Source organism: Macrotis lagotis, chromosome 5, assembly GCF_037893015.1.
Source record: "Macrotis lagotis isolate mMagLag1 chromosome 5, bilby.v1.9.chrom.fasta, whole genome shotgun sequence".
NCBI lineage: Eukaryota > Metazoa > Chordata > Mammalia > Peramelemorphia > Peramelidae > Macrotis > Macrotis lagotis.
The window spans coordinates 242,364,018-242,385,394 of record NC_133662.1 but is presented as its reverse complement, the minus strand read 5'-3'; the positions used below and the strand labels follow the sequence as shown (position 1 = coordinate 242,385,394).

General features: G+C 42.0%; 1 protein-coding gene across 2 annotated transcripts in view; it reads right to left on the bottom strand.

The window, feature by feature from the left end:
• VPS53 (VPS53 subunit of GARP complex) overlaps window positions 1–21,377 on the bottom strand; it is a 125,104-nt gene that overhangs the window by 66,399 nt on the left and 37,328 nt on the right. For both annotated transcript variants that reach the window (XM_074189157.1, XM_074189158.1), the window contains 3 exons: window positions 18,734–18,820; window positions 14,924–15,039; window positions 13,642–13,761 (listed from right to left, as the gene is read on the bottom strand). In XM_074189157.1, the coding sequence (XP_074045258.1) occupies window positions 13,642–13,761; window positions 14,924–15,039; window positions 18,734–18,820 (323 nt within the window). The remainder of the gene's footprint in view (window positions 1–13,641; window positions 13,762–14,923; window positions 15,040–18,733; window positions 18,821–21,377) is intronic.

Here is a 21,377-nt window from a genome sequence, read left to right as displayed (position 1 = left end):
CCCTCTGTTTTAACAATGAGGAAATGGAGTTCCAGAGAAAGAATACAACTTGTTCAAGATAACCCAGTGAAAGAGCCAGAATCCCATCTTCACTCCTTTAAGTTGCCCTATGCTACTCATTTGGGATATTTTCAGGAAATGCCAACTAATTTAAGTAAAATAATTCAATAAAACAAACTAAAAAGCTTAATTTGTAAAATAAGAACTCTACAATGCTACACAGATCTGAATTCTAGCTATCTCCATTACTACCCTCCTATTTGCACAAAAAAATGACAGAATGATCCACAGCACAGCAACTAAATGCAGGCACTACGTCAAATACTGGGGATACAAGGATAAAACCAAAATCAATTGCTGCCTTAAAACCTAACATTTCAATGTTTATATCACAGTTAATTCTGGAAATACTCACTCTACCTAGTGAGCCTAACAAATAAAAAAGCATTACACAAGCCTGCTACCCAAGTGACCAGATCTGGCAACAGATTGAAGCAAACAGGATCATTTGAAGAGGAAGAGAGATCAAGCAAGGAAAGCCAGCAAAGACTTCCTATCAGAGGAGGCCTATGGAAGGAGAGCTTTGAAAGAGGTTAAAGACTATCCAAGAGGCCAAGCTATGGAAAGCGCATGTCCTAGGGATGGGGGACAGCCTGTCTGTACAAAGGTGTGGGGGCAGGAATCCCATTTGGAAACAGAGCTTGAAATGAGTAAGGGGGAGTTCAGACTCTATTGGAGGCAAGAGGGAACAAGTGAAGATTCCTGGAGCAAGGGAGGTCTTGGGTGTTCCCAAGACAACTGTATGGAAGTTTACTTGGAGAGAGAGAAGAACCCATTGTAAGAGTGATCAAGAGGTGATAAGGGTCTCAACTATGGTGCCAGTTGTGAAAGTTCAGGACTGATATAAGAGATGTCAAGATAGACTTAGCCACAGGTTATGAGCAGTAACAGAAAAGTCAGAGAGAAAGAAGGCACCAAGATGGTGGGGGCCTAGCTGAGTAGAAGGAGGGTGGGATCTTTAGAAGAAATTTGGAGGAGACCGAGGAGTAAGTTTAAGGAGGATAAGTTCCATTTAGGGCAAGGTGAGTTTGAGATACTCATGGGACACAGAGAAGCCATAGGTTAGAGGGGGGAGGATCAAGGATCCCTCTACCTGTTCAGGGGATGGTCTTGGTCAGAAGAAAAGAAGGGCCACCTCTTTCTCTGAAGTAAAGGAGGAAATGCTTGAAGAAAGCAGAAAGTTTAGAACAACCCCTAGGGGAGTACCAGAGAGTATCAAATAGTGTAGAATAAAAAGACTGCTGTGCAGCAATTAAGGTGAAGTTGAGATTTTTTCCTATAAATTAGTAATGGATCCAGTCAGCACAATTGTGTTATTTCCTCCAAGGGAATGGAGCAGCACACATGTAGGAGCCGAGAAGACAGATGGTGGTGGGTTAAGCCAAGAATGGGGTTTGGCAAAGCATGAGTGGTAATAGGAGAAAGGAACAAGAGGTTGAAGGGTGGCTGAAATGGTTAAATGTAATGGGAAGATTCTGAAAGGAGGAAAGGGAATCCACAGCAAAATGATGGGGCCAAAAGGGGAGGGAGCACTAGTGCTACTGAAGGTCAAGGTGAAGACAAAGAAGTCTTTAGAGGATAAGACATATAGCCACTTGGAAGGATGGGAGTTAACAGTTAAGTAATGGGGACATCAAGGGTATCCCTGTGTGTAGCAGAGGTTGAGACAAAAGGCAAGTCCACAGGACTGAAAAGGTTGGTGAATTCACAGCTCCTGATAGTTGAAGAAGGAAGACCCCAAATATCCCTAGGGCAGGACTGGAGTAGGAAGGAAGGTCAAATACCCTTTCACTTTCTGACCCAGAAACTAACAACAGAATCCTTAACAAAATAAAAAATATGTGGCTTTTGAAAAATGATGAGAAAGCCCTCTACTAGTATAGATGCATTATTTATAGGACTTAGAGCAAGAAAAGACCCCAGAGGCCATCTCTTCAAAGCCCCACATTTTATAGATGAGGAAACAGAGGCTCAGAAATGGTAAGTGATGGGGCAGCTAGGTGGCCCAGGAGTACCTGGATTCAAATCCGGCCTCAGACACTTAATAATTACCTAGCAGTGTGGCCTTGGGCAAGCCACTTAACCCCATTGCCTTGCAAAAATCTAAAAAATAAAAAAGGTAAGTGATTTGCCAATGGACACAAAGCTAGTAAATGCCAGCACAGGACTTGAATTCAGGTCTTCCTGACTTGAAGCCCAGCACTTTAACCACTAGACTACAATATTTCTTGAGCATATTCATTTATGATTGAGATATATGAATGAATAATTAGCTGTGATAGAAAACAAGGCTATAAAAAATACTTAGTTTTCCTGAGCTACTTTTTTAAAACCTCTTCATTACAAGGGTAAAAGTTAAAAAGGTGAGGGATGCATTTGGAAATGAATGGGTTAGTGAGATATTTAAGTGAATTAGAGCCTAGGAATTGAAGTGGAGAGACCTGAGCTCAAATCTGACCTCAGATACTTGAGATATATGACCCTAGTAAGTCACTTAATTCCTTTTTGCCTCAGTATTGTCATCTCTCAAATGGGGTTAATAATAGCCCCGACCTCCCAGGGTTGTTTTGAGAGCTGGGAAGTCCTTAGCAGTGTCTGGCACTACAAAAATATCAGCTACCATTTTTATTATGAATGTGATAGCAAAAACAAAAGGCACAGTTATAATTATGTCTTATCCTAAATCTGTTTTTTTCTTTTCTTTTGCAAGGCAATGGGGATAAGTGAGTTGCCCAAGGTCACACAGCTAAGTAAGTAAATATTAAGTGTTTGAGGCCTGATTTGAACTTAGGTCCTCTTGACTCCAGGACTGGTACTCTATCCATTGTACCACCTAGCTGCTCCAATAAATCTATTTTTAAAGGAATAGACTATCTAGGGGGAACACTCCACTCTAACCAGTCCCAACAAGGTCTGAAGGCCCACTCATTTTGTAGGCTCTTCCAAGCCTGAGCTCAAGTCTCTAAAAGACTGTCTAATTCAAACCCCTAGTCTTTTTTTTTTATGTTTTTGCAAGGCAAATGGGGTTAAGTGGCTTGCCCAAGGCCACACATCTAGGTAATTATTAAGTGTATGAGGCCAAATTTGAATTCAGGTCCTCCTGACTCCAGGGCCAGTGCTCTATCCACTGTGCCACCTAGCTGCCCCCTAAGCCCCTAGTTTACAGAAGTGATGGGACTTGCCCAAGGTCACATAGAAGCCAGGCCCTCAGACTCCATTTCAGGGTTCTTTCTATGATAGAATACTGGCTCTAGGCTGTAAACCATAACTACAGCACCATCTAACTGTGAACTCTCATCACCCTAAGCTTCAATGGAACAAAAATAGAAGAAAAGGCCAGCAGTTGATGGCCATCTCCCAATGCAGAATGAAATCTCAATGCATCTAAGGTTAGCTTCTTCATATACATCATAAAAAAGTCTGCTCCCTTTCTTGATCTCCACCCTTTTTTTTTCCTGCATTAACTTCACTAGGTTTCAAATAACAGCTAAGAATCCCAAACCACAATTTCTTTGGCCCAAACTATTAAGACTAGGTCTGGCAACCTGGGATTTTTGAAAAAGGAAGGGGAGGGTGGCTTAAACAGTCTGTTTTCCATTGATACAGTTATAATTATGTCTTATCCTAAATACTTTCCAGGGTTTTTCCACTATCTGCAAAACTTTTCAAACCACATTCATGGGTGGGTTTGCTGACACTAATGACATCTTCTTTAAGACTTTATCAAAAAGGACTAGAAATGCTTAAGATAAGGCTATCCTTAGCTAAATCTATATAAGAATAGCCCTCCAAGGAACAATTTGACAAAGTTATTGCACAAACAAAATACAGAGAGAGAATCCTTAGAAAAACTACTGACTAGGGGGGGAAGTCTGATAGTCAAGATCTAAAGGTATCAATGCAAATCAAAGACCAAGAGCCCTAACAAAGAATATGAAAAATTTACAAAAGAAGAAACCCAAAACCAGGAAAAACCTGCTCTAAATCAACAATAAGAGTAATATAAATTGAAACAGCTTTCAAGGGGCGGCTAGGTGGCGCAGTGGAGTACCTGGGTTCAAATCCAGTCTCAGACACTTAATAATTGCCTAGCTGTGTGGCCTTGGGCAAGCCACTTAACCCCACTGCCTTGCAAAAACCTAAAAAAAAAAAAAAAAAAAAAGTTCTAGGAAAGAATTTCCAGGGCTTCCCTCACCTACTCCCTTTCTCTCTCCCAATCCCTTTGGTAAAGTATTCCACACTTCCACATCTCAAAGGAGAGCTCCAATTAGACTAGAGGAGAAGGGAATATGGAATTTCCTTTTGGGCTAATATTACAAAAATGATCCCATTTGAGTCTCACAACAATCCTCTGAGGCATGGCTGTTATGAATCTCATTTTACAGTCTTGAAAATGGAGGCACCTCGTGGTTAAGTTGCCCAGGGTGATCCAGCTAGTAAATGTGTCTTAAGTCAAATCTGAATTCAGGTCTTCCTGACTCCAGGCCCCAGACTCTCTCCAGTGCACTTTCAGTTGCTAGAGAAAGAACAACCTCATGCTCTTAAGACTCTTATATGTGTATATCACTGTTGACCTGGATCCAATTCTCATCTGTTGCCAACCATGCTTCCTTCAAAATACTTGTGGAACAGGACTGTGAGTGGACAACATATAATGGACCAAAAAACCCACAAAACTCAAGGAGCAATAACAAATTCACAGAGATTTACAATCTCCATCTATCCTCTGCTTCTATCTTGTAATGGAAATAATGGACTTACTTTCCAACCAGGGGGAAAAAAATACAATGGACCCACCAGTGCAGAATTCAAAAAAGGAAGTGAAAATCATAGAGGGATGACTCCCCTTTGACCCCAGAAACTCTTGACCTGGAGAAAAGTAAAGGCTGCATTTTTTTTTTAGATTTTTCAAGGCAGTGGGGTTAAGTGACTTGCCCAAAGCCACACAGCTAGGTAATTATTAAGTGTTTGAGGCTAGAGTTGAACTCAGGTACTCCTGACTCCAAGGCTGGTGCTCTATTCACTGCACCACCTAGCTGCCCCAGAGGCTGCATTCTCTAAGGAGCTTCCACAGGCCCAACCAGGCCTGGCTGTGAACTCCTCAGTGTCACAGGGAGTTTGCATGAGTTGTGTGTCTTCATCACTGGATACTTCTACCAGCAATTGGTACTAGAGGAGATTCAGTTTCATTGTATGCATCTGAAAGTCATCTGAAGCAACTCTGAAGTCTTATTTCACTCCTTCCAAAGTGGCCAAGATGATAAAGGAGGGAAAGAGCCTAAGCTGGAATTGTAGGCAGAAAAACAGGCAAGTGAAAAGCCCTGTTGATAGAACTGGGAGTGACTTGGAATTATGCTCCAAATTATCTTAGCCAACCAACAGGAAAGGGCAACAATCTTCTCTACACAAAGGACTGATGAGGTCAGTGAATTTAAAGAGGGACTTCATTTATTTTCCAGGTGAAGATTATGCATCTCTATAATAAAGTGTCCAATTAGGATATACCAAAAAGAAGAAAATTGGCTCTGAGGGGCAAATATCTTAGCCTGATACATTTGAACTCCTTCGTTAATAAAAGTGAATGTATAGGCATTCCTATGGAGAACTTGATCCATCCCTCAAGATTTTATTCAGTGAAAGCTTGATCTGAACTGAGGTCCCCCTAATTCCAAGTCCAAGGCTCTACGCATTGATAGAATATTGTATATAATGTAGGGGAAGCCTAAGCATGAATCCTGATTCATATCCTCAATAAATAGATGTCCTTGGGTAAGTCATTTACTCTTAGTTTTACATTCTTCATCTGCAGTTTGGTGATAATAAACCAGCCTCTCAGGGTTCTTGTGAGCTCATTTGAGACAACATTCATAAAGCTATTTTCAGATATCAAAGTGCTGAGTAAATGCTAATTCTTAACCCAATCACCTATCCTGGTTGCAATAGAAATTATCCTATTCCTGGTTCCAAGGAAAATCAATTAGATCTCCAGTAATTCAAATAGGTTTGGCATAATCAAGTGATGTGATGCCAGTGCTCTTTACACTTGAGAATGACAGCCTCCCTGAGATACAGGAAGGTAAAAGCAAACCAGCAGTTGCCAGGGCCTCTGGGGGGGGGGGGGGGGGAGGGAGAGGGAGAGAAGAAGAACCAAATCCAGATGTGGCCTCCGTGCTGTGGAAAGGTGACTTTCCCCCATTTGGATCATCAGTTTCCAAAAGATGGGAAGAATAAGAGAGGGAACAGAGGAGGGTTGGAATGTCTGAAAACATGCTTTGTCATAAGGCTGTCCCTTTCATCCCCTTGGGACTGGCTTCTCCCAAAGACACCAGTGGACAAAGTTTTGCTCTGGGAAAAAAAAAGGTTCCAAAATGTAGTGTCTAGTTAGAGAGCAGAGCCAGCACTTCAGTGCCACAGTCTAACAGCTTCTAGGAGAGTCTGAACTCCAAATCACAGATTCACAGAAGAGTGAAGCTGGAGAAAACCTTGGAGATCATGGAGTCCAAGTCCCTCCTATGCCCCCTGAGATTGAGAGGCCTGCTCAGGATTAAAGAACGAGTGAGTGGGAGGGTCAGACCCCAAACCCAGGTCTCCTGGTCCCCTCCCACTGCCTCTCCAACTTCCCCATGTCTTTCCTCATCAGTTTTTAAAGAACGGCCTTTAGAAGTCTGCAGTTCAAAAGTATCTGTTTTCAGGAGATTACAGGGCTCTTCGATGCCTTCTTTGGATAATGCTGATTAATTCCCAGAAACATTTGGTTTCTTGGATATGCCTAAGCCACTAAAACTTGAAATGGAATGGCAAAATTCAAAAAAGATTTCCTTCAGTGCTATATTAAACATTTTCCAGCAGGAGAGTCCAAAGAAATTGCTAAACCAAAATCAAGGCCCATCCACTTCCTCTTCCCAAGCCACAGTGAGCACAACAAACCATTACTTAGGATTTCTATAATTAAGGCAGCAGCAACTTAGTTTTAGACTTAGTTACTCTAGAGAGTCAGGCCTAATGCCCCCTCCTCCCTGACCCCAATGGCTACTTCTATCATTACCAGATGGTGTGATTATCACTATATAAACATCCAAGGGAGAAAATTCAGCAGGGATAGTACTAAAAATAGGTTGCCTGGGCTTTCCTTAAATTTCTAGAACCTTCTAAACAAGCAAACACAGAGGAGACCTAAAATCAGACTCTTCCCCCACCTCCCATCCTCTAAGGTCATTTTACATTTTTATTGACATTATTTAATTTCACATGTAGCCTGGAGGGATATGTACTGAAGGAAGATGCCCATGAGAACCCAAAATTTGTGTGTTTGCAGGGGCCACACATTGACAAGTGTCTGGAGCACTGACCTACAGACATGCCCAGCTCAACTTATTTAACTGACCTCATAAAAAGACTACTTCAATGAGCAGAACCAGAAAAAAACAGTGTACATAAAAACTATAACAATGGAAAAGGAAAGAACAAAAAAATGAAGCTGAATATTTCACAGTAGTAATGATCAAACTTGACCTCAAGGACAAGATGAAAAATATGGGACCTCCCCGCTTTCTTTGCAGAATTGAGAGCTTAAGGGCAGAATAGTGTATATCCCACAAGCCCCAATACTGATTAGGAATTGATTTGTTTTGTTGATCTGCTTTTTTCTTCTTCTTTATTCTTTGTTAAAAGAGATGGCTTACTGGAAAGGTGAAGGAGATTTCATACTCTCACTGAAAATGATACTATTAAAAATTTTTTTAAATTAAAACAGGGAGGACAGGGACAGCTAGGTGGTACAGTGGATAGAGTACCAGCCCTGGAGTCAGGAGGACTGAGTTCAAATCCAGCCTCAGATACTTAATAATTACCTAGCTGCATGACCTTGGGCAAGTCACTTAACCCCACTGCCTTAATAAATTAAAAAAATTAAAAAAACCGGAGGGGGATTAAAACTGAAAGAAAAAGAGAAAAAAATAACAGTTTCAGCAAAAACAGTATTATAGAGCTGTGTGGCCTTGGGCAAACCACTTAACCCCATTTGCCTTGCAAAAAAAAAACCCCTAAAAAACCCCAACAACAATATTATAGAACAGTTAGATCCAAAGGAACAAGGTTATAAATTTACAACTATATTTGGGGACATCATCCAGAGAGATGGGTGCAAATACATTTGGTTAATACAAAGATTGGAAAATGACCTCAAGAAAGACAATGTTATTCAGAGAACAGCTTTGCTTATTATCTTTAATTTTTATTGATATCTCTTGTTTTTTACATTTTCCAAATATATTCCTTCCTTTCCTCTACACAGAAACTAATCCTTATAAAAAAGAATAGAAGAGGAAAAAGAGCAAACCAACAAAACTAACCAAGTGATTAAGAGTGACTGGCAGGGGCGGCTAGGTGGCATAGTGGATAAAGCACCAGCCTTGGAGTCAGGAGTACCTGGGTTCAAATCCAGTCTCAGACACTTAACAATTACCTATCTGTGTGGCCTTGGCCAAGCCACTTAACCCTATTTGCCTTGCAAAAACCTTAAAAAAAAAAAGAGTGACTGGCAGTATAAGCACTGCTCTGTACCAACAGGCTTCCTCCTGGAACAAGGGGAAGTGTGCTTTCTTATCATTTGGTCAGAGTTGTGTGTGGTCATGCTAAGGCCTCAATATTCAGTTTTGGTTTTTTCTTTTCCTTTCCATCAGTTTACTGTGCTCACTAGGTATGTAAGTTTTCTCAGTTCTGCTTATTTTACTCTGTATCAGTTCATGTAAGTCTTCTCACACTTGTCCATATTCTTCACAGAAAAATGATTTATTCCTTCAAGAGAAACACCAAAAATGCAGTAACAGGATTCACCTGATTTGGATTCACAACTTTGTTTTGCTTCCTACTATTGACGTAATCTTGGACCAGACCCTGAACCTCTAAAGGTATCAGTTTGTCCCTTCTACCTCTAAACTCTATGATTCATGACAGGAAAGTGACTTAACCAAACCTACTGTCCCAAGACCCTTCAAATATAAACACCTCTCAGGTGCCAGTTCTAGGCCCGAGGAAAATAAAAAAATTCCTGTCCTCAAGCAGATAACACATAGGACAGTGAAGAAAGCAGGGATGTAAATAGAAGGTCATTTGAAGAAGGAGAGTGTGATCAGGGAAGATGTAGAGGAGTATAATACCACAGAGGAAAGAGGGGGTTATATGTGGAGCCAGGGGACTACCATCCCATCAACTAAGGAGCATTTCCTAAGCACCAACTATATTCCAATCAACATATTAGTCCGGGGCACACAAAGATAAAAATGAGAACAGCTTGTGTCCTCGAGAAGCCTCAGTTTACCTGAGGACAGAAATACCATACAGACAACAGATAAGGATGTGACCCCAGAGGCTGCCAGCCCTCTCAGATGCTTCCTACAGTTTTCCTTCTGTTGACTATCAGTTCCACCACCAGCCTGGTCTGAGTGGGTTGGACAACAGCAGTGCTGGAGGGCCAGAAAGGATGGTTGAGTGAGGAAGGGGAGAGTCCCCTGGCATTACTCAAACCCCAGCTAGAGAGGCCTGCAGCAACCTGGCCTGACAGGAGTGAACAGGGCTGACAATGAGATTCCCTGCTGGGTGCCAACCCCTACATCCTTCTTGACCACAAAATGTGTTTTCATCTGTCTGATAATTACAATTCTGTCTGTATTTTCATTCCAGTCATTTATGCAACAGGCATTAACAGAGAGAAATGTTCAAACTTGGACCTCCCTCTCCCCCATCCCTATCTGAGAGTCTTAATCAACCCTCTCTCTAAGCCTCTCTAAAATTCATCTGCTGGGGTTGTGGGCACAGGGGAAAAGCTGCCAAAGAGCAATGCCCATGCAATGTATCATGTGTACTAAACATTCATTAATGAGAATAACTGAGAATTGTCTGCATATCCAAGAATGTATCACCAACACCATCTATGCCAAGCAATTTTCCCATCCTCCACAGGAGCTTTCTCCAATGTCCGTCTTACCATGGTGTGGACAGGACACTCCTGCATTCACCAAGGCAGTGCCAGCGGCGTATGAGCTATGACAGGCCCTAATGAGCAGGACAGGCCAGCAACAAGCTCCCTGTCTGAGGTCTGGGGACCAGCCTTAATGTGAAGTTTATCTCCAGAACATCTAGTTATCAAGGAATGGATGTATACAACCAGCACCATTTACTAAAAAGTGGAAGAATTGGGATCTGTGTTTGGTGGAAAGTCCATACTGTGGAAATAAAGGATGCTTAAAGTATTTGAGGAATTTTCTAATAATGGTTGTCTCTAGTGATAACTTAAAATACTCTAGAGCTAGCTAAGGAATAAGGATCTCCACCCCCCCCCCATAAAAATCCCTAAAACAAGTCAGAAGTGACCAGCTAGGCTTCCCCAGAATCTACAGAAAAGGTCAAAGGCCTAATAACCAAATGAAAGAATGTTCCAAATCATTAAAAATAAGAGAAATGCAAATCAAAACTACCCCAACATTTCAATACAGCAGAGTAGCAAAGAAGACAAATGATAGGAATAATGGATGAACAAAGGACGGACAGGTACATTATTGCATTGTTAGTGGAATTGTGAAGTGATAGAATCCTTTTAGAAAGCAACCTGGAATTATACAAATAAAGTGACTGAAGTGCGCCTACTCCATGACCCAGAGATTCTACTGGTGGGCACAAAGTACAAGGAAGTCATTGACCAAAAGAAAAAAAGGCTCTGCATACACCAAAATCTTTATAATAGACCCTTTCATGATAGCACTGATTTGGAAACAAAGTTACAGATTGGGGACTGAATAAGCAAATTACAGTACATGACTGCAATGAAATATGACCGTGCTAAAGAAATGATGAGTATGACGAGTCCAAAGAAGTTAGGAAAGATCTGCACGTACTAATGCAAAAAGTGAACACAGTGAAGCAAACAACATACACAATGACGGCAACAATGGAAGTAGAAAGAACCATGCCAACAATCCAATGTTGCTCAAGTATGAAGAAGAAACTTGGCACTAAAGAAGAGGCATGAGAACACAGCTCCCTCCATTCCTTTACAAAAGTACATGGGTGGAAAGCAGTATGGATGTCCTATTTTTTTTTTTGAAGCAGTAATCAGTTTTACTAATTTTTTTTCCCTCAGGTTCATCTCATTCTCTAGGGACCAAAGAGGCCCCAGTTTCTCCAGTTCACAAGTTGGGATCCCTCTTGGAGATAATAAGGTGACTCCCAAGGAGCCCACTGGTAATATTCATAGTGAGAATTATACACTATAAAAATGGGCAAGACAGGCACCACTACAGGCCCCCACTTGTGGCCCAATACACTGAGTGAGCCCAGAAGAGTGCTATCATCCTCTTCCAAACTTCTGTTACTTTGGGGAGGGGAAGGCACCACCATCAGAGGATTCCCCAGGGTCAGCCTTACCTCTTTCTTCTCATCTGATTGTCTGATCTCTTCTTGTCTCCCTCCATATGATGTCCTACAAATATTCCCCTTCTCAATGAGTATGGCCACTACCCTATTTCTGGCTCTCTTCACCTCTCATGTGGACCTATGCAATAGCATTCCTGCATTGAGTCTTTTCCCTTTCCATTCCATTGGCCACAGCTGCCAAAATAACTTTTATTTTTTTTTTTTTATTTTTTTTAGGTTTTTTCAAGGGAAATGGGGTTAAGTGGCTTGCCCAAGGCCACACAGCTAGGTAATTAGTAAGTGTCTGAGACCAGATTTGAACCCAGGTACTCCTGACTCCAGGGCCAGTGCTTTATCCACTGCGCCACCTAGCCGCCCCCAAAATGACTTTTCTAAAGTCCATGTCTGATCATGTCCCTCTCATATTAGATAAAATCCAGTGGTTTCCTATCACACCTAGGATCAGATATAAATTCATCAGTTTGGCATTCAAAGTCCTTCAGGACCAGACATCAATCTATCTTCTTAGTCTGATTCTACATTACTTCCACTCCACAAGGCCAACAGTCCGGTCAAACTGGCCTTCTGGAGATTTCTCACACATAACATTTCATCTCCCATGTCCATGCCCCTGTACTGGTCAGCCCCTCTACCTATACCTGATGTTTCCATCAACAAGGAAGATCCTCGAGAATGGACTAGTTCACATTTGTCTTTGTATCCCTTAAGCCTAGCCTTCTATTTGGCCATAGTAGGTTAATAAATTGACTGATTTGATAATCTAGGCTATCTGGCAATTAATTGAAGGAAAAAAGATGTATGTGAAGAGGTGAAAAAGTATAAAACTATATATAAAAACCTTAAAACTCTTCCAATCTTATAATAGCTAATTAATTTGGGGAATTTTAATCTTGAAGAATCAAGTCTATTAAAAATATAATTTTTAGTTCCATGCTGACTGCAACCAACAACAGCACTTAAAAATCAAACAGGAAATTATAATACAGCAAGGTTTGCACCTAGAAAAATAATTTGGAAAAATACTACATTTACTTAAATTTCTGCATTCAACTGAAATGAAGATAAAACAAATTACCTTCTGCTATCCATTCTGGAGAACATATCATATCAAGTACATTCCTGATTCATGCATTTAAACTATTTACTGATGCCCATAAGATGTAGAGCTCTGGGAGAGACATTATTCACCAAAAGACAGATAGTGGCTGGGGGCTTCCAGTTCTAGTGAGGGTCTAAGACACAGCTAATAAACAATGTGCCAACATAAGGGTATCAAGGACTTGTAAAACAAAGTGCATTTGAGGTTCAAGAGAGATGGCTGTCACTTAGAAGGCTTCATGGATGAGACAGTCTTTGAGCTCCAAGGGTTGGGAGGAAGAGAAAGCTACAGGAATAGGGATAAGGAGGAAAAAGGGCAGAGAGGAACTTAAGCTTAGTGAATGGCCCAGGGGAATGGGAGGTTAAGGACAGACAGTGTCAGGAGGTCAAGGGACCTGAATATTAGGTAAAGACATTAAATAGTCTTAAGCAAGAACTTGACCAAATCTAAATGTAAAGAAACTAATTCTGACAACAGGCTAGCCTGGAGAAATGAAAATGGAGGTGGAAAGACCTATTAGGGGGCAAGAGTAACAGAAGCTTGTCCCTAAGATGAAGATGGAGGATGGGAAGAAGAGTGGAGAATTGGAAAGGGACACCTGAGATGTCACAGGGGAAGAATCAAGGAGAAGGGCAAGTGACTGGATATGAAAGGCAAGGAAGAAAGAAGAGTCAAAAGAACCCCAACCTTCAAACATACTGACTGAGCAAAAGCAGGAACCATCCAGAGAAAAACTCTGAGATCAGGAGGAAGAGCTGGTTTAAGAGATAAGACACTGGTTAGGATTCAAGTGGAGCCCAAAGTGCATCCAAGCAGACATGTCCTGGAGACATCTGGAGGCTGTCTCCGTCAAGCAAAGAGGTCAGATAGACATTTGGGAATCACTGGGGTGGAAGGTGGAAGCTGGAGCCATGGGAAGGAATGTGATGGTAAAGTATAGACAAAAGAGAAGCAGGTCAATGACAAACCCATGGGGAACACATAAGACTTTATACTATTGGAAAAGTTAAGTGTTGTAACATATCCCCTAATTCCCTTCATGGGTATTTTACCTTTCTGAAAGTTGCCGAATCTGTGGAATTCCCATGTACTTGTGGAAGTGTTCCAAGACGTTCACTACACCCTGTAGAAGGTTGGCAACTTCTCCATACTGTCGCCGCCTTGTCATAGCTCTGCAAGGAAAATCAGAGATTAAGAAATCCAGGACATTACCAATAGGGAAAAGTCTATTTTGGTCTCTAATGACAGGAAGCATTTTCCAGGTTATATCAAAAGCTGTTGACACTGATTTACACACTACACTAATACTAAATATTTCAGTCAACATTCCTTGCCAAGAGAGATTATCTTTTTTCTAAGGTGACTACTGAGGTCATCTGAGCCAATGCCAATAAAAGAGTGTCCATGGACTCAACAGTCAAACTTGGCCAAGAGGCCTAAACATTCAGTTTCCAAATCCTTCAATAAGTCTTCATTTCCAAACCATAGGTTCATGGTTTATTATTCTTGTGTGAGGCCCTTAACAGAGCAGGATCAAGTTCAAGTCAAGGTGTCAAGTTCATACTGCTTGAACCAATTCAACTGGATAAAAACGAGTGAGTTCTCTGGAAAGAAACTGGAGAATAATCCCCACAGGAATTCAAGTGGGTCTCCCAAGCCTGCCCCAGCTATCAATTAACCCACACTGAAAGGGTGAGCCAGGGAGCTAATAGGGCATCCTTGCTTTGTCCTACCAACCTTCCTCCCTCATCCTAAGGGAGGGAGAGTAACTAGATTTCCTTTATGCTATTCTGTGGCTTAAAGAGTCAATAAGACCATATGACAATGTCTAGGTTTTGCTGAGGGAAAAAAGGCAGTTTGAATTTTTTATAGATCTTATGGGAATCACTTTTGAGAAAATCGAACTCTCAATCAGCTCATCCTTTTTATACTGCTTCCAGAGTTCCCACATATCAGGTTCAAGGAGCACGGCTTTTGCAGTCCTGGGTTGAGAAACCCACAATGAGCGACACAAGTGGGTCTTTAGGGCTATTAGACGTGCACAGAAAAACATGCTGATGTGGACTCTGTCAAGTAGAGTCATGCATCTCAACACCCATTTCTACCGGGGAAGCATCAGTCCACTGGAATCAAATGAGCTAGATGTGATACAAATGGTGCCCAAAGAGGCACACAATCCAAAGGACAAGTGGAGGAATGTCTGAGATGTCCAACTGACAGAAGAAGGAAGGTACTGTGTCGTGGAGCAGCTGAGGCCTGAGCAACCTTACTATGTCATTCTAGGAACACTGAACATTCTCTGAATGGAAAGAGCTAGAGGCTCAATTAACTTACTCAAGGGAATCCACACCTCCTGCCAACATGTGCAGGTGGTTCAGGGTGGTTATGGAAGTGGTCAGGTGACGTTTGGCATGGTCTAGCTGCTTAATGTCCCGCGTGATTTCCTTAACCTAAATGGTGAAAAACAAAATTGAGAATGAATCCAAGAGCAGAGAAGAGAGGTCTCATCTTAGCACAAGAGCAATCACCCAAGAAAAGGATTCAAATGGACCACAGCGGGCCAAGTCAGGCCAAAAGAAGGCAAAAGAATATTCAATATACTCAACTGGCAGAAGATGAAGCTCTTCCAAGTAGAACAACGATCCTCAAATGCTGACTGTTAAGACACCCTTTAAATAGATACTGAATTCACTCTAGACAGGTAGAAGGATGTACTGAAAAGAACTCTGGCGAGTCCTGTGAAGATGGGTTCAAATCCATGCTCTATGTGACCTTGAGCAAACTGCTCACAACTTGGTTTCCATTTTCCCCAAAAGCAAGTCACCAGGGAGCCTTTCATTCACAGCAAGCTTATGTGAGAAGTCATACAAAATTAAGGATAAGTAGGGGACAGCCCAAAACTGGTTGTGAAGATAGATAGCATTTTCCTTAAAGGTATCTCTGCTCCATTGGCTTGTCAGCTTGTTGAGCTAAGCTGGAGTGGACTTAAGCCATGGCAGACAAAGCTCCACCAGACCAGCAGATATAAGATGATTTTGTCTCAAGAGTCCTAACTCTTTTTGTTCAAAAGCCAATTATCTCATTTTACAGTTTGAGGAAACTAAGGCCCAAGGAGATAAAGTGAATTGCCCAAGGTTATACTTGCAATAAGTATCAGGTTACTTATTAATTCCTTTGAGCATTGTCTATCTGGGAAAGAGCCTCACAATAGTCTAAAGGGCACCCTTTTCTCAATAAATAAGCTCTATAATGAGAGCCATATCTGCTTAAAAAACAGCCCGTTCAGAAGCACAGCACTCCCACCTAGCCAGAACACGAACAGGGACAACAAATTGAAATCAGAAGGCTGAAGGAAAAGAGAATGAGAAAAGAGACTTTGGTGGTCTGTGGCATGATTCAATGGGTAGCAAGGCCAGAAAGTAGGCTGAGCAGGCGGGGCAATGCCCAACCACAGAACTAAGTGTCCAGCATCTTTGGAAGGGTCCAGAGTACCCAGTTTCATTTTCAGCTAGGAAAAAACTTCTGGGTGCTCTGGCTCCTGGAAGACATCCTGTTTCTGGTCTTTTACAAATTCACATTCTTTACTGATTGCCTACAACTATTATTCAATAGTTGCTTACCTCTGGGGCAAAATACTTATGCTCTTCCCTCCCAAAGAAGACTTCTCTTTTTGACCTTTCCCATGGTTCAGCTGATAACAGCCCCTCATTCTGACTAAGGAACAGATCATAGGAAGAGCTCATCCTTCTAAGGGATGAAATGTAAAGTTCTCATAGAATCAAACCACTGTAGAGCTGGAAAGGACTTTTTCAGAGCTTTTTCTAATGCAAAATTGGAGCATCATGGCTTTAGAGCTATAGGAAACCCACAGGTGCTTCAGGCCAGCTCTCTGCTTTGACAACTAGGTCTCTGACTAAGGCCCAGGGACATTAAGTCACTCCATGAGCTCAGCCAGACCACAAAAGGAAAAAGACAGGATTCACACCCAGGTTCTTTCACTCCAAATCTGATAACCTGCTTTCTCAAGCTTCTCATTTTATATAGTGAGATTCAATGACTTGCCCAGGGATACAGAGGTGGTTAGGTCTCTTGACACCCTCCCTCCCCCACTCCCAACATTTATTTTTTATTAGAGCAAGCTGCCTCCCCTTAGATCTTTCAGAGAAAGGAATCTTCCTTACAGATGACACATCTTAAAGTTTATCAAGTTCTTGCTTAAATACTTCCTGTGATATTCAATTTTGGGAATTTAACCTCAAACTTTCAAGAATAGAGGTGATCGTCCTTCTTGTGCTATGGCCTGTGAAGACCATACTTAGACTGTGTTCACCCATAGGTACCAGGGTGAAGGAAGAGTACTGATAAGCTAGAAGTCATCCAGGGCAACCAGGATGCTGAAGGGCCTGAGCCCATGTGTGGTGGGAAAAGCATCTGTGTAATAGCAGTCCCCTTAAGGGGACAAGGAGGCTCTCCTTAGGATTTAGTTGGTACAGGGTACTAAAGTTCGAACCATTGGCCTGGCTTCTGTATCACCTGAGCCATAAACAGCCCAAGCTATGGGGAACTGCTGCTCCTGAGATCTGGTGCATTGCAAATAACAGGAGGCCATTTCATGGCCTGTGAGTATGCCTCATTACATCCCAATCCCAACCCTGAAGTCCCAGGCTAGTCTGAAGTAGGTCTGGTCCAGAATGTTGACTTGCTATTCTGCAGAACTGAATCAGAATTACCTTAGAGTTGATCTTGGAGAAGGCTGATTTGGAGGCAAGAGAGCATTGCATGGGTGCGTAGATCTCAAACATAGGAGTCTGGCACCTTGTGGCAAAACCAAAGGTCTTGTTTTGTTTGGCTTTTTAATTGAGAGTGAGGGTGGGAGGGGAAAATTCCAAATCTGAAGATAAAATAAAACTAAATTTTTGGAGCAGATAGGTGGAGCAGTGGGTAAAGCACTGACCCTGGAGTCAGGAGGACCTGAGTTCAAATTTGACCTCAGACATTTAATAATGACCTAGCTGTGTGGCCTTGGGCAAGCCACTTAACCCCATTTGCCTCGCAAAAAAACTAAAAAAAAATAATAATAATTACCTAGCTCTGTGATCCTGGGCAAGTCACTTAACCCCACTGCCTTGAAAAAAAAAAATCAACTTAATTTTTTTTTTAGGTTTTTGCAAGGAAAATGGGGTTAAGTGGCTTGCCCAAGGCCACACAGCTAGGTAATTATTAAGTGCGTCTGAGACCGGATTTGAACCCAGGTACTCCTGACTCCAGGGCTGGTGCTTTATCCACTATGCCACCTAGCCACCCCAACTTAATTTTTTTTTAAAGAAATTTTTTTTAAAGAAAAAAATTAATTAAAAAAAGGAAAGAGGGGCAGCTAGGTGGCACAGTGGATAGAAGCACCAGCCCTGGAGTCAGGAAGACCTGAGTTCAAATCCGGCCTCAGATACTTAATAATTACCTAGCTGTGTGACTTTGGGCAAGTCACTTAACTCCATTGCCCTGCAAAAACAAACAAACAAACAAAAAACAAAAAAAGGAAAGAAAAGCAGTCCTGTCCCTCAAGGAGCTTATATTCTACTGGGATGTGATACACCTCTATACCAATAAGTAAGGAAGAAAGAGCAACATGTGTCAACTAAAGAGGAATCAGGCCGTGTCCTGTACAAGATAGCACATGAGCTTTGAAGGGGGCCAGGAATTGTCTCAAGAAGGTGGAGGGGAGGAGGGAGTGCATTTCAGGTCCATTCCAGAGATGGAAGACCAAAATTGGGGACTGGCAAGCAGTTCAGTCTGGCTACAATGCAGAGACTGGGAAGGGAAATAATATGGCAATGACCTGGCCAGGTCTGGGGCCAGACTAGAGCAGCTTAGACACCTTAATTATATTCAGACAACTGAGAAACATGTGAAATCAATGGAAACTATAGGAATAAACTAAAAGACAGGGTTACCTTAAGGACAGGAAAAGAAGGAAGTTTCAGGACAAACAGCTATCAGTGAAGTTGTTCCAGAGTGTATTCCCAGAGGCTGGCCCTACCCAGAGGGTAACTGTCTGTGGCTGACAGGAAGTGAGGAAGGAGGCCCAATAATGAAAAAGACTAAATTTGAGGCAGATAAAAAATGTAGGAGAACTAATGCACTCACCATTTGCTCTGATTTTTCTGCTTTGTCTTTGATATCCTTAATTTTGCCAAAGAGCTGCTGGATGGCTTTCTGAGCCTCTTCCAATGCCTAAAATAAAAGGGATTCATGAATAGGTAAGAAAAAACAGGAAATGCAAAGCAGCATCAACTACCTGTACAGTCGATTCTCTGCACTGAAGGAAAACTGTTTTTGCTTACTACCAAGAATCTTATTAGACGACTACACAGTAACTCTGATATGGAATGCCTCCTATCATGTATGGAGACAAAGTCTTTCAAGATTTCATCCATTCAAATGGATTCATCCCTCCTTCCTCTAAGAAAAGAGGCAGGGGGACTCCTGAGGCAGAATCTTGTGGACATTCTCAGATGTAGGTACAGTGTTGGTTATTTTGTGCTCAACACTTTTCTCTGTTAAAAGGGAGAGGGTATCATTGAGAAAATATTTTCAAAAATGACTGTGATGTAATGAGAAAAGGTATCAAAAAGGCCTCAACATTCTTGGACAGTGACAGCAACAAGATGTGACTGGGGCGAAGCAGCCTGTGAAGGTGTCCCCTTCAATTACAGCAGAGAAGGAGCAAGGGGAAAAGAGAAGGGGCTTCTGGATGTTGGAAGATCCAGGATGTAAACTTCTCAAACAACCAGCAAGCGGAGAGGACTGCTGGGGTTGTGGTGCTCCTCCATCTGGATTGCCCCATCTGGAAGCCACTGTTGAAACTGTACAAGAACAGAGGCCCACTCGAGTAAGCCAAAAGTTTCCAGGAAAACGAAAGGCTTACAAAAATGGATACCACACCTTAAAAGGGATGATCCACAGAAGCTCACACAAGTGGAAAAATCAGTGTGGGAATTGTGTGGGACTAAAGGAACACACATGTAGAACATGTATGGCGCTGATGGAAGATAGCAGCCAGACAAAGAAATTGCAACTTCATTTTGACCAAGAGCATTGTTTGCTTTGGATTCAAGAGCAGAGTTTCTGAAACCATCCTGGCAAGCCCTTTACAAACACAAAGAATATGATCACAAATGCAGAATGTGGATAATAAAGGATATCTTTAAAGGGTATCTCTTTAATATGAGCACAGTTTCTTTTAATCTGTCTTAAAAAAAAAAAAAAGATGGGAAAGGCCACCAGAGAATGCACTGAATCTAGATTTGGAGTTTCTGGATTCAAACTGAAGGTGTGTGAGTTCTGGCAAGTTTGGTGATTTTTTTTAGTCTTCTTTAAAATAAGGGCATTGCAGGGGCAGCTAGATAGTACAGTGGATGGAGCACCAGCCCCGGAATCAGGAGTATCTGAGTTCAAATCTGGCCTCAGACACTTAATAATTACCTAGCTGTGTGGCCTTGGGCAAATCACTTAACCCCATTACCTTGCAAAAAAACCCAAAAACCTAAAAAGAAAAATAAGGGCATTGGACGAAGTGACTTCTTGGGTACTTTCCAGGTCTGGATCAGTGACCATCACTTTGTCACACTGATTCCCCTCTCTAGGAATTCTGGAACAGCAAGTATGGGGGTGAAGATAACAATTTCAGTCCTAGACACACAGGGTTTGAGGTATCCATGAGATTAGACAGACAGAGAAGCAAGACAGATGCTGGATATCATCCTCAATCTCTCCTTCATTATCATCAGTGCCTTTCATTGCTTCTAAGCCTCTGCAAACTGACTCATTATTCAAGGACATCAATTTCTCCAAAGTTACAATTGATCCCCTTATTACTGGTCTTACGTCTTCTCAATTGGCTGGCTACATTTGACACTGTTGCCTGCCCTTTTTTCCTTCCAAGTTTTCATGACATCTCTCTCTTTCTTGTTGCTTCTCAGTCTCCTGAATGTACCATAGACATCTTGATTCAACATATTCAAAACAGAATGTGTTATCTTTGTTCCCTGAACCATTCCCTCTTTGAACTTTCTCATTCCTGTCAAAGGCACCTCCATATTCCTGGTCTCTCAGTTTTGAGATTTTGATGTCATCCTCAACTCCTCATGCTCATCCACCCTCAAATCCAATCTGTTGCCAAATCTTAACTTTTCTGGCTCTCATCTATTTCCCTTCTGTACTCCCACATTCCCCACCTTACTGCCCACATTCAGGTCCTAATCCCCTTTGCCTAACTCCCTGCCTCCCTCCACCTAGCTGCCAAGCAAAGATCTGGTCATGTCACCCTCTCCTCTCAATGAATGCCAATGACTCCCTATTACCTTCAGGATCAAACAAAGCCCTCTGGTTGGTACTTCAATCTTTGCACCATCTGGCCACTTCCCACATTTCCAATCTTTACTCAGAACTAGCAACTCTCATCTCCCATCTCTGTACTGTTGCCCTGGCTGCCCCCTCAAACCACAGGTCTGCAATGCTCTGGCCCCTCATCTGAATCTCTCAGAAGCCCACCCACCTCCTTTAGTAGGAGACTTTTGCCAGTTTCCAGAGTCTTCCTCCTAAAATTGGTTCCCCTCTACTCTATGTACATCACATCTGTTTCCTTCATTAGAATGGAAGTTCTCCTGGGATTCATATTTGCCTTTCTATCTATATCCCCAGTACCTGGTATATAGTAGGAGTTTAAGAAATACTTGCTGAATGACTGCCTAGCACTCTGGGGAAAGGAATCTGAGCATCTTCAAAGAAA